The sequence below is a fragment of the Lissotriton vulgaris genome, chromosome 8 (assembly GCF_964263255.1).
Source record: "Lissotriton vulgaris chromosome 8, aLisVul1.2, whole genome shotgun sequence".
NCBI lineage: Eukaryota > Metazoa > Chordata > Amphibia > Caudata > Salamandridae > Lissotriton > Lissotriton vulgaris.
Genome location: NC_141696.1, coordinates 1,340,762,119 through 1,340,775,792, shown reverse-complemented (window position 1 = coordinate 1,340,775,792; position 13,674 = coordinate 1,340,762,119). Strand labels below are relative to the sequence as shown.

At 44.2% G+C, this 13,674-nt stretch overlaps 1 protein-coding gene across 2 annotated transcripts in view; it reads left to right on the top strand.

Moving 5' to 3' along the window:
* Positions 1 to 13,674, top strand: part of CNTN5 (contactin 5) — a 3,039,905-nt gene that overhangs the window by 2,711,069 nt on the left and 315,162 nt on the right. For both annotated transcript variants that reach the window (XM_086935289.1, XM_086935290.1), the window contains one exon: positions 9,726 to 9,884. In XM_086935289.1, the coding sequence (XP_086791415.1) occupies positions 9,726 to 9,884 (159 nt within the window). The remainder of the gene's footprint in view (positions 1 to 9,725; positions 9,885 to 13,674) is intronic.

Below are 13,674 nucleotides of genomic sequence, written 5' to 3'. Positions count from 1 at the left end.
AGCCAAATGCAAAATACAGGATAATGTTGGATCTTCAAAAGATTAATGAATAGTGCCAAATCCAACCAAAATATTGTTTTATATTCCATGTACTGCTGAGTGGTTTACAGTGATTGACTTGTGTGAGGCTTTCTTTTCAGTGCCACTGCACGAAGAAAGCCAGTTCCTCTTTTCTTTTGTGGTCCAGCAGAGTATTAGCATGGCGTTGTGTCCCACAAGGGTATACAGAGAGTCCTTCTATTTTAAACCAGTTTCTCTGGAGATATTGCAAATTGCATGTTAGTATTCATACAGTACAGAAACAATCTGCCTGTAGCACCAACAAGCTGGTAAAGATAACAATTGCCTTATTGAATCACCCAGCTGAGAACGGACATAAGGTGTCCCCAGGTACACTGCAGTACTGTCAAAAAACGTTCAATATCTGGGACACATAATTGGGAAAGGAGCTAGGAAGGAGTCCCCAGAGAGAGTGGAAGTCAATCCTCGAATGAATTCAGCACAAACTCAAAAGGAAGTCTGGATATTTTTAGGAATGGCTGGATAGACAGTGGATACCAATCTTTACTGAGGTTGACACACAAAGATGTGTCTTATTCAATTCCATGGGACAATGGCGCATGAAAGCCTTCCTAGAGCTGAAATGAAAATTGTGCTGTGTCCCAGCACTAGGAATGCTAGATTATACAAAAAGTTCACTTTATTTTGCCATGAGAGGAAGGGCTGCGCTCTCTCAAGTGCTGAGTCAGATATACTGTGATGCCAGAAAGCCAGTGGATTTTTTGTCTACCACCCTTGTCCCTGTAGCCGCAGGTCTTCCCAGTTGCCTTAAAGCAGTTGCCGTGATGAGCACTTGTCTGGAAAATAGTGTGAACATAATGATGGGATATCCTTTAACTGCTATGGGCCCACACTCAGTGGAGCTTCTATTAACAAAAACCTAATACATGACACACAATCATCTGACTAAGGATGAGTAAAGTATACTGCCTTCTGATAATGTTGTTTTGAAAAGATGGCAGATAATAAACCCATCAACTCCATTGCCAATAAATGATTTTCTTTGTGATGAAATTGAACATGATTGCATCAATGTCATGGTCCTGTGCACCAAGCCACGACCTGATATTAAGCATAAACCCTTGATTGAGCCTGACCATGTTCTTTTTGTAGATGGCTCATGTCTCAGTGGTAATGAGGGCACATTGAGAGCAGCATATCCTGTGTGCACTAAAACTTATATTGTGAAAGCTTCCTGGATGCAAGAAGTTACCTAAGCACAACTTGCAGAATTGATTGCCCTCACCAGAGCATGCAGTCTAACTGCTCAGATGAGAGTGATTATATTTATGGATAAATGTAAAAAGAACAATTGATGGACAGAATGTTGAACAATGTCGAATATACACCCTAGTACAGAGACCTGAGCCTAAAACCATCCTTTCTTTTGCACTCCATGCCATTCCAGATCAAACCAAGCCAAAGGCAAATCAGTCTTGACCCTGCTCTCCATGGGACCAGACCAGACTGAAGACCAGGCCAGGTTTGCCCTGGACCGGAAACAAGCATCCTGTGAGTGGTTTTTGGGTTGGTTGATAGAATACCAGCAACTATACCTGAAGGAACAGGGTCAAGTGATGAAAGTGATATAGAGCAAAACAAACAATCCATCAGAAGATCAAAAAGAGCAAGGGGGCGTGGCCTGATGCCGATGTAGGGAGCAGAGGACCTCGGAGCTCCTCCGTGGTCTCCCTCCACAGCAATTGATCCTGGACAGCAGGGGTGGCCCCTGGCACCATAGAGGGTGGTGTAAAAAACTAGTGTAAACCCGGATCCAATCTCGAGGCACTGAGGAGCCGTAACACTGAGAACCTGGCGATTCTCCACTCTGCTCGCGTCCCGCCTTGATCGTGCACAAAATGGTGGCCACGGCTCGCCGAAGAGACCCTTGCTGGAGAAGGAGTCCTGGTGGGCTGGATGTGACTGCTGGCCTGCGGAGAAGTGTAAGAGGCCAGTGCAATAGCAGGGACCCACCAGTGAAGCAGCAGGTGGGTTGGGGGCAGAAGTAAGGTAAGGCGAGCTCCGTTGAGACTGCCTGACCCCAAGATGGTGGCGCGGGGGACATCGAACGGGCTTCGACATTGAAGTGGGCCTGCTCCCCCCTGTGCCCAGGGCCAGATATACTGCCCTAGCAGGGTAGGATTGGTCCCGGTCGGGGACAACAGGAGCGGCATAGGTGGGAGAGTGCGAAACTGTGGTGGCCAGGAGGGGATGGACTTGTGGAGCCCAGAAACTGTTGCTGCAGCTGAGAGGTCTCGGGGAGAGACGCTGAGGGCGGGCGCTCTGAGGGGACCAGGAGATGCGTGAGACACACACAAGGCAACATCCCAGCACTGCGGCCTTCTGATTGGGGTGCCTCGGACTTTACCCACGAACAGGCCATAGATAGGAGCCCACCAGAGTCAGGAGTTGTGGTGGGGAAAGGCTGCGGGAGAGATGATGTGCTGCTGACGGACCGACAACCTCAGGCAGGGAACTGAACATACACTGGTGCTTAACAGTGGAGGTGAGAGGAGAGTGTGCTGAGGTGGCAGAGTGCTGGGACCCCCACTGAGAAGCAGACCTAAGATGGCAGCACGGAGGGCTGGTAGTGAGCCCTGGTGAGCGCCTGTATCAGCTGGGAGACTGGCGTTGTGCTGAGGGCCACCTCCTCTGAGAGAGCGTATTTACGATTTCATCCCACTCCCTGGGTCCAGAGTGGCTGCATGCAACGGAACCTGTGAGTGACCTTAGGTGCGGGGACGTAGACTCTAAACGGGGAGCAAGCAACGCTTGGAGGCAGCTTGGAACATTGGTGAGCCTTCGGGGATCAAGCCGCCGGCCCTCCTGGTACTGAGTGGCCGAGTGATACAGGTGAGGGGGGATACCCCCCTGCTGGTGTAAGACTGGGAGGCAGGTGCTTGCTGAGAGAGGTCGGGCCTGTGGCACAGATAACACAAGGATCAGCGGAGGGAGTAGGGCAGCGCTCTCTGCCTGATTACTGCAGCCTGAAAGGTAGCTACTGCCGTGTTCTGGACTTGGTCGGGGCTGTAAACTCGCTGAGCATCCGATTGTCCCTGTGTGGCCTGGGAGGTCCGCCTGAAGCTCTTTCAGAACAGAAACACCCTACCAACCCTCATATGGGAAACTTCCCCACTGCCTACTGATGGATTGAGTGACCACATTCGCTATAAGGCGACCACGATCGTCAGCAACTTCACAGCTTTGCAGCTGTCGACGAGCACCCCACCTTACCTTGCCCTGAGGGATTGAGGCTTTCGAGATTGTTGCTTCATCCTTCTACCTACCTGACAAGATGAAAGATGGGACAAATACCAAAAGGGAAGGGTTTTGAGGTCCTGAGGATGGGTGAATAAGAACATCACACTGATGAAGATGAGGGGGCGCCTACTGGTCAAGGGGAGAGAGATCCGGGAGACCCTACACTGGCTGACATTATGCAAGCTATCACCTCCTCGAGGGAAGCGCTGGAATTGAAGATAGGCACCATAGGGGCGGATCTCACCCTGTTAAAAGATGTTCACCGCAAACTCAAGTAGAGGGTGACTGCCAGCGAGAACACCATGAAGGATATCCCGAGCACAGTAGACACGCTGAAGCATGCCTTGCTGGAGGGGGAAACCAGGATCAAAGTACTGGAGATGAGAGCTGAGGATAGTGAGGGGCGCTCGCTGATGAACAACCGGCACATCGTAGGAGTACCAGAACGAGAGGAAGGGGCTGATAGGCAGATGCGGTCCAGTTCCTGAAGACATGGCTAAAAGGGGAGATAGCTCCGAGGGCCTCTCCCCCTTCTATATATAGTGATGTCATGAGTGATGTCACTGACCATGTCATGAGTGATGTAATATGTGACGTCATCAGCAGTGCATTGCAGGCGCGCAAGTTATAGTGAGTCCAACTAACTATAACGTGGAATTTCATTGGTTTTATGTCAGTAAAATTTCCAGCTAACTATAACTGGTGTGAAACCTATGGTTTTTTCAGTGAATATATATATATATATACATATATACACCTGCTCATATTTTGTACATGACTGACTATTAATATTTTAGAAGATTTCATAGAAGGTTGACATTCAAACAGCAGATTTTGGTATACTGCATAGACCTTAGGTGCACTGTATGAACACAAAGCCTGACTAAATATGCAAGCTACTTTATTTGTCTTTGCTCCTGAAAGGTGCAAACAACACAAATAAAGATGTTTTACTGAGATGTGCTTATTGATTTTGCAAGCTGCATAATTTCTTTTCAATTTAAACATTTTGTAGCTGAGAGGAAGTTAATTTGTCAATTGTGCATGCTAAAGGGAAATTAGTAATTTGAAAGGTTGTTTGCAGAAAGTTAACACATTGGTCCATTGAGACACTGCTCACAGCCAGGGTATAATACTGGCTAAGGATGTACAGATTTTTTTCATTAAACTCTATTAATATTTGTAAGAATCATTTCCTTCAAGTCTGATTAACTGTGGCATAGATTTTTTCAATTCTGATAGGATAAAATGTAACCATGATGTTATACCGTGATTAGTATTATATTGTAAACAAATACAAATTTAAATCAGTTTTTGCTAATTTTTCTATTCATACTAATTAGAGAATACATTATACAAGATTTCCTGACTTTCAGACTAGTTTTCTTTTGATTTTTTCAGGTCAGGTTGCTGTGCTATGGATATTAGTTCTCTGATTAACTGCTTCTCTTTGTATCGTGGGCATACTAAATAGGGTTAACAAATAACAGATTATTAGTAGGTATCCGAGTTCAAAGGCTGATGTACCTTTCAAGTAGAGCATTTAAATCAAAGATAATTACTTCAGTTGCCACCAAATTTTTCAACACAGCTTGGATAGGTTTGCCTCATACACTTTTAAAAATATGTCCAGTCTGAAGAAATATCAATTTTGTAAAATTGAACATTTTCTCTTCTACCTAGTAAGACTTCACCTGCTTTGGGAACTTAAAAAAATTGGTGAGGCTTAAATCAATTCTGCTTGTGGTTTAAACACACACAGCAGTATCTTTTTCTGGATAAAATTGCATCAAATCTACTTTTAGTGGAAGAATTTCTTCTTGCACAAACATTTTTGAAGCTGAATTTTCCAGAAAATCCTCTTATTAGCCTTTTTATTTTTTTCTCCAAAGGATTGGTGGTGAGTAAGCTTTTTTTTGTACAATATACAACTACATCAATGCTTTGATAGATTTGAGATGCTTCAAGAGGGTTGGTAAAGGCTTAGTAAAATCACTCCCCCCCCCCCCCACCCTTAAAAAAAAACGCCACAGCCTCCTACCTTGCCCTCTCCTTAAGCCCCCATCCTGCTCTGTGCTTCATCTCTTGAGGACCAGATTTTCTGATCTTCACACAAACAGCACTTTGGTAAAATGTACAGCATTACATTGTGTGAATTTAGAAAAAGACTGATGTGTCTTATTTACAATGCCCCAAAAATCTTTTTGAGCGAAGGTAAGCATTGCACTTAGATGCAAAGCCACACTATTGGTTTCAATATGTACTCGAGGTGCAAATTCCAGTCCAAATTTCTAAGCCGTAGTCACCGTTCATGAGTATGCAGTTTCCAGAAAGCTAATTTTACATTGCTAGGAGACTTTAGCCTTCATTTTGATGAAAGCAGTGATGTGATGGCCACTATGGTAGCACAATTAAGACAAATAATTCAGAGACCTACACACTATTGCGGTCACCTCCTTGACACTGTTGTCACTAACATCACAAACATAAATTAAGGAAAGGTAATTCCCATTCTCAGGTCGGACCATTGTAGTCTCCTTTTGGCTAGACCTCCCTAGCACTGGACACAAACAGCCCCTTCCCCCAAAACGCAGACAGGCAAATGGATAAACATACTCAACGACTCCATCCCTGCTAAATATGATACCACCAAAATGTATGAAGACTTTGAAGGCTGGTTAGGCCACTCACTGAATTCTTAGTTACATTTATATTTATTAAACCGGGCCGACCAACAGACAAGCTCCATGGTATACACCCGGGATGATGGAACTTGAAACAAGAGGCCAAAGAAATGGAAAGAAACTGGAGGAAAGCCTATGACAAACTCAGTAAAGAAATGTATAGAACAGTGATGAAAAAGCACCATCATGTCATTAGACAGGTCTGAATTTCCTACTTCTATAAAAAAATTAAATGGACAACGGCTACTTTAAGAAACTGTTCAAGGTGGTCAACAGCCTCGTGAAAATACCTACCAATACTGCTGTCTCCCACCTTTGGTGGAACGTTGCAAAATGTTCACAACTGCCTTCATTAATAAAGTGAAACATATCTCATGCGCCCTGTCAACAATGGTTGCCTCCAATCCCACCTTGCAAGCAGAATTACTGACCACAGCTATATTACATGCATGTCCCACCCTGAATAAGGGTGATACAGAAGGAATTCTAGTCTCCAGTAAATCAGGTTCACTGCTCGATCCACCCCCCTCCCTATTCTAAAAAGAAAAGCAGGGATATCATCCTGCCAACTTTGAAAGACATCGTAAATCACTCCTTGGTCAATGTTAGTGAACCCACCACATGGAAACATGCTATAGTCAAACCACTATTGAATAAGCTTACAACCATTTTACTCTTGGCAGAAAATTATAATACCATCTCCCTAGTCCCCATAGCAAACAAAGTGCTAAAGAAACAGGTTAAAAAGCATCTCTCTAGCTTTTTAGAGATGCACACTGTTTTACACTGAAACAGGTTTCAGACCATGTAGCAGCACTGAGACCACCCTGCTTATAGCCACAGAAGAACTTCGGTCAATTCTGGCACAAGGAGGCTCGACAGCCATAAAAATGCTAGACCTCACCACAACCTTTGACACCATTTTACTTTCAATCCTCATCCAAAAGGATGGAGGAAGCGGAAATATCAGGGGCTTCCCTTAATTGGTTGGCAGTCTTCTTAAACTGTGGCATACCACAGAGCTCCTCCCTAAGCCCCACCCTTTTTAACTTCTGTGTTCTCCCCATGGCGGAGATAGTACGTGAACATGGCCTTGCACTTCTATCTTATGCTGATGACACACAATTGATCCTAGCCCTCACACCAGAAACAGGGCAGACATCCTCAGAACTAAACTCGTGTCTAAAACAGGTCACAGACTGGATGTATGAAAACAGCATTAGGCCTAATTGTGAAAAATCACAGGTGTTGGTGGTTGATAACCTCTCTAGGTGGAAGGAAATATCCTGACCAGACTACCTTGAAGAGCTTCCATCAGACCCACACTGCAGTGAAAAGCTTAGGCTTTTGGATAGACAACAAGTTGATGATGGAAATGCAGGCCAAGGAACTCGCCGAGACATGCTCAGAATACTGAGAACTCTTAGAAAATGTATACAATGGCTTCCATCTCCATCGAGGAGAGTGGTTCATGCTGATCAACTCTTGTGGCGAATATTGAAACTCATACTTACTAAGAGGGCCCAAGTATGCCATAAAGTGACTACAGGCCGTCCAGAATGCTGCAGCATGGACAACCCACAAACTCCCAAAATATTACTCGGTCACCCCAGCCTTAGCTGCCCTGCACTGGCTTCCGGTGCAGAAAAGAATTTACTCTAAAGCACTGTGCATGGCCCGTCAGGCAACACACAGAAAAGGCCCACTCCTCATTCAGCCACTCTCCACCCTCTACATTCCCGGAAGGTCTTTACAATATGTGAATTTTAAGTTCCTGACAACACCCGGAGTCAACAGGGCGAGATTGAGGGAACGCTCCTTCACACATCTTGTCCCCAAGTTATACAATGACACCACGTTCAGAAAACTCCTGAAGTTGGATCTATGCTAACCTTAGCCCATGCCACAACTTAAAGTGCATCCAGCAAACCGGCAGACATGTTGTCTTTAGTGCTGGGAGGCACGGTTTGATAGCCATGTGCTTCATCCAAATACCTGAATAGGATGGAATGTTGCACAAAGTACGTAATATTGTGAATTACATTTTATGGATGGGCATATCATTCAATATTCACCTTGCCCTTTTTTAGTCCCTTGCTTCATTTTGTGCTATAATTTCAAGCAAGGTCAGATCATGATATTTTAGCAAATGTGGCTGTGTATAAAATTCAATGGGTGTTTGAGCTATTCCCACCCCTTATACTACCCCTTGCATAGATAATACAGGTTACCTTTCTGTGCTGAAAAGCTATTTTGTGTTGTGCTTGAGGTTTATTCGCTTTTACAACACAAAAAAATGCTTCAGCCAGGTTGTATAATTATAACTTAACTCTTCCTGTCTCCTCTGGAACTCTTCTTGGTGGTCAGGAAAAAGGCAAACATGGTAATCTTCATTCTTTGTGAGTTGAAGACAAAGTTAATGAAATCTGAGGATTATAAAAAAAGATTTTTTTTATTTTGAGATTGAGAAAATATATGATCATTATCTTATATCTAATCTACTATTTCTAAAAGGAAAACAATATCTGCTCATACTATAGGTGGGGTAAGTTACTTGGAAACATTAATGATATTGAACTGTGGAAACTTAAGGGAGGCAACTGGATTTTTACGATCCGAAATATTGAAATGAGTGGATATCTGCACGTTAGCAATGACTCACAATGTATGGGCTATTTCTTGAATCCATGTCGTGTAGTGCGACATTTGACTTAATAGCTGGAGTAAAAATATTAACTTCACTCAACAAGTGATTAAAGACTGAGTAAAAACACCAGAGATCCCTCAAGTGACAAATGCAATCCTTTGGCCAGTCAGTAACTCATAGTTGTTCATCTGATGACAATACGGCAGTGGACAGACACCCTATCCTTTGATCAAAGGATGGGTCTAGTCATTCTATGTGCCCTTGTTTAACAACCTGCCTACTATCAAGAGAGCGAGTGACTTAGGAGAATCTATAGTTTTCATCACTGTTCTACACCATGACTGATTGTTGATCTGAGTGTGCTTAAACAATGATTTGGATGCAAGCATAGGTTTTCCAAACTAACAAATGAATGCAGATATAAATGTCCCATTTCACCTGATGATGCCTTGAAATTGTAGAAAGAGTATTGATTTCCTGGCATGAGCTATGGCCTTAACCACATCCGTGCGGTGCAGATTTACCGCCGGTGCTGGGTCCTAATGAAAATGGGTGTGGTCATGATGGAACGGTTCCGTCATGAGCACAGCTCGACCGATGCTCATGACGGAACTGTTCCGTCATGAGCATCGAAGGGGCTAAGATGTATGAAACCTAATGTGATGCAAAGAGTTTTTACAGGTAGTGATCATCAGGACTAAGCTAGTTTACACACTTTAAAACACCTCATGATGCAGGGGTGTCATGTGGGCCCCTGCAGCCCATGATGTGCAGGGGGTACCACAACCCTTCAGGGAGCCCCTAATTTTTCAGATTGCCCACCTTCAGTCCAATGAATATCTGTGAGATATGGGTACTCAATGTTCCCTCATCACATTTTCCAGGGGGTCCATCATTTTACATGACCCCACTGCTGTGATCCTATTCTGATTGCAGTCCATGATAAGTTGGTAAAAAGAATTATACTACAAAAACAGAATGTTGTATGTTACAATGCAATGCAGATCATTCTAACAATATTTCCATGTTGATGTGCCTTTCTCATGATTCCATTTGCCGTCTTGTTTTTCTAGGTCCACCTGGGCCGCCAGGGGTTGTGATAGTCGAGGAAATTACAGAGAGTACTGCAACATTGTCCTGGAGCCGGGGAGCTGACAATCACAGTCCGATTACCTCTTACAACCTGCAGGCCAGGAGCCCATTTTCACTTGGCTGGCAGAATGTTAGAACAGGTATAGAAAGAATTGATTTCAATATGTATGATGTGTACTTTGGCAGGTGTAAGAAGCTGAAAAAGCACTTTACTCAAATTATTTTTAAAATAAAACTATCAAGTGCATTATTATTTAATGGTATATTCCACTGCCATACCTAACCCTTACATTACATGAAGAAACGCAATTGTAAACATAGTTTACAAAAAGGAACATGCAAAAAAAGTGTTTTGTGCCTTATCCAGTAATATTTCGGTACCGGCAAAACCACCCACAAATTTCAGCACTACCCGGTCATATAGCTAATTCTTTTCTATATACTGTGTTAAGTTAGCATGAGCTTATTAAATGTTTAAACACCATTTTTCCTTTTGCTTCATTTTGCACACAACACATAATTGTTGTTTTAGCTTTCAACCCAGAAGAGCTTCATGATTTACTTGAGAAATAATATGTTATTGCTCTGATATCAGTTTTGCTTGGTACACTGTCTGCACAGTGAGTGCTGAAGGCTCTAAGGATAACTCGACACAGGGTTGTTGTGAGGTCTGATCTTCGCAACTCCATAGACATAACACATATGCTGCTGCCAAAATCTGGCTCTGAACGAGTTTTATATTGTTGTGCTGAACACACACGTAACACACTTGATGGAAGATGATGTGATCCTCTGCCACTGAGATTTTGAGGTATGGGCCCGCCCTGCTAAAACCCAAATGAGACCTTCATAGATATAAAATACTATGCTAAATAGGGAGGGTGAGAATTAGGTGTTGTTAATTCCTATTCATTTCAGCATCTTAGTATGCTGTCACCATTCGCCTTTTATGGACTAGTAACTATGCTGATAACTTTGTTGCTTATAATATATTTGCTAGTATTGTATAAGATACTGCGTTTGAGAACCCTGCATTAGTAAATAAATATTTCAAATATGCACGTGTCCTCATTTACTCCACGTTCTGGTTTGCAATGATTATATAGCGAAAGAGTGTTCATGTGTTCCACGATACCTGAGGTAATCTAAGTTCATGTTCTGGTTTGTCTAAGCATTGGGAGTTTGTTATGACCAATGAGACACTGTAGCTAGCTCGGTAAGGGGATTTTGGGTACTGAGGTGAGTTTTGGGCCATCCTAGTTCACTGAGGTTCCAGGTCTCTATGCACAGTTCTGTAGGAGAACGGAATTCCCGCTACATCGCGCCCATATGTTGTTGGCCTTATATCATGACACTCGAGTAGTATATCATTCAATCCTTAACCCCTTCACTGTCGTTTCCGGAAAACGGTGGTATCGGAAAAAACCTACCTACTTTTGAAATAGGTCTTTTCAAGCTTTAATTATTACCCAGTTTTGCTAAAAAGTTTACATTGTTTTTCATATTTCCTGTGCTGTCATGGCTGCCGTGGACATTCTGCAGCATAGTCTCATTGCGGTGGGAGATCATTTGCGGATGTACAATGTGCCTTTAGAAGGCTTGGCTGTGATCATGGTGGTGAGTGCGGATGCTGCTTACCCTTACGAACTGTTTTATTCGTGGGTGACTTTTCCGGAGGTGGACGCGAATTCTGGTGTGTTCCACACATACACTCCCACGGCTGTACCTAAGGAGTATACTCCGTACAGGGCACAGGAGGTTCCTATTGACGTTTGGCAGCATCGAGTTTGGTTTGGTGGCGCCCTACCCCATACTTTGAATGCTCCGAGGTTAGGTCCTTTGTCCATTCCAGGTACTAGTTGGCCTGTTTTGGCTGGATTTACTCCTCATCCTCTACACGGCAATTGTAACGTGGCTGAACTTCGACGACTACATGTAGTCGCGATTGCCGTGATTAGAGCCTTAGTGCATTACATGGGCCGTAATCTTCCGGGTGGAGCCCCGAGAGGTGTGGCGCTTCTGGCCGGACAGGGTGGTTTGAAACTCAGTCCCGTCATGGTCAATGCCGTAATGGACAAGAAGCCCCAGGATAAGGATGATTTTCCTTTCTGGCTTGCTGAGAAATATGACAAGCTGGAAGCTGTAATTCCTAATACGACTCCTGGTGAAAAACACTGGATTCTTACGCTTAGTTTGCCAAAAGATTTGGCCCCTGAGCTCGTTGACTGTGAGACCTGGGGTAAGACTTTTGCAGCTGTCTATGCAAGGTGCTACGGCACCCTGTCTATGTCAGTGCTGTCTACGGTCCTTATACGTGTTCAAGATGATCACGGACCGGAGTCTGCGGTAGAGTTGGGCATGCGCCTGTGTGGCACCTTTGATGTAGTTTGCAATCTGATCCTTGCTAATATCAAGGGGGATGCAGTGAACTTTCAGGTTGCTAACGCGTTGGCGGCACTTCCCGATGCAGAGAAACCTCGACAGTTAGCAAAAACTATTGTGGCGGCTTATAAAACCGTGGGTCGCAATAGTAAGGGTCTTAAGCCTTTTTTTGTTAAGGAGAAAAAGCAGCCCCATGGACAAACTTCGGAAACGGAAGTTCAGCCCAAGTCCAAGAAACAAAATTGGCCTAAAAAACAGAAACAGGGAAAGCAACAGCAACAACAACAGACCCAGGCTTCTCGTCCTGCGTCTCCGTTGCCTGCGCAGTCGGAACATGTTTATGACTTGCGCGATCGCGCGACGATTGAATCTCCTGATCGATTTCAGGCTTCTGACCAACGCTCTCCTCGTTCCTTTCAGGACTCATCGGCCCGACAACCGGTGGTGGAGGGGGCGGCAGGGGTCGGGGTGGCCAGCAAGGACGTGACCAGCCCCGCCCGAAAAACGGTGCAGAAAGGCAGGAAGGCTCTACATCGCAGTTTGCCAAGGAGAAAGTCGCAGCCTTAACAGCGCATCCATATGCCACAGATAGTGAAAACGCGGCTTCGGAATCTGACATGGGCTCTGACCTTGCTGGACAGCGCAGCGGAGATTACCATAGTGAGAGAGGCCCTGCGTCCACTACTGAAGGTGACAGCGACTGATACTTATGTTGTGATTGAAACAGCTGATACAAGAGTTGCTCCCCGTGATAGACTTTTTGAAATTGTCCTGTTAATAGAGGGTGACATACAGCGAACAATTAAAAGGGTATTTTGGGAAAATCTTACTTCTACATATGACACTTTGCTTTCGGAGGCTGACTGGCCCCCACCTTTTGTTCTTGCAGCTCCGCGAGGGGAGGAGGTAATCCTCCCCAGTTTCGCGAACACAGTCTCGAAAGAGGATGCGCTGCATTTTGCAGAAGAGTGGGCTTTGGCTCTAGCGCCGGCTGTGTACCGCAATCAATGTGGTTGGGATAAATTGTCCCCATGCCGCGAGATTCCTTTACTTTCTCAGCCACAACATCAACCTCAATATCCCATACGGCGTGAAGCAAAGGCTTCTGTCGCGGCTATCCTTGAACAATTGGAATATCAAGGTGTGATCGAAACATGTGTATCACCAATGAATAACCCTCTTTTTACTGTGCCTTTTTCTTACAAACAATTCTTTTTATACGCCCAGGCCTATTGACTTAAACTAAAGGGGCCTTGTGTTGAAAAGTTTAGACCATTTCATTTAGCCGCTGTAGGCCGCTGTAGGCCATCATATCTGCTTTTGAAAATTAGCTTAGCTCATTATTATTGAACTCTGCTTTCATGTTATGCCCCTGTTCTGGTCTTACCTTACCTTGATTTTTGACCGTGCTCGGATCATTGGTGGGGTGTCATATAGCTAATTCTTTTCTATATACTGTGTTAAGCTAGCATGAGCTTATTAAATGTTTAAACACCATTTTTCCTTTTGCTTCATTTTGCACACAACACAATTGTTGTTTTAGCTTTC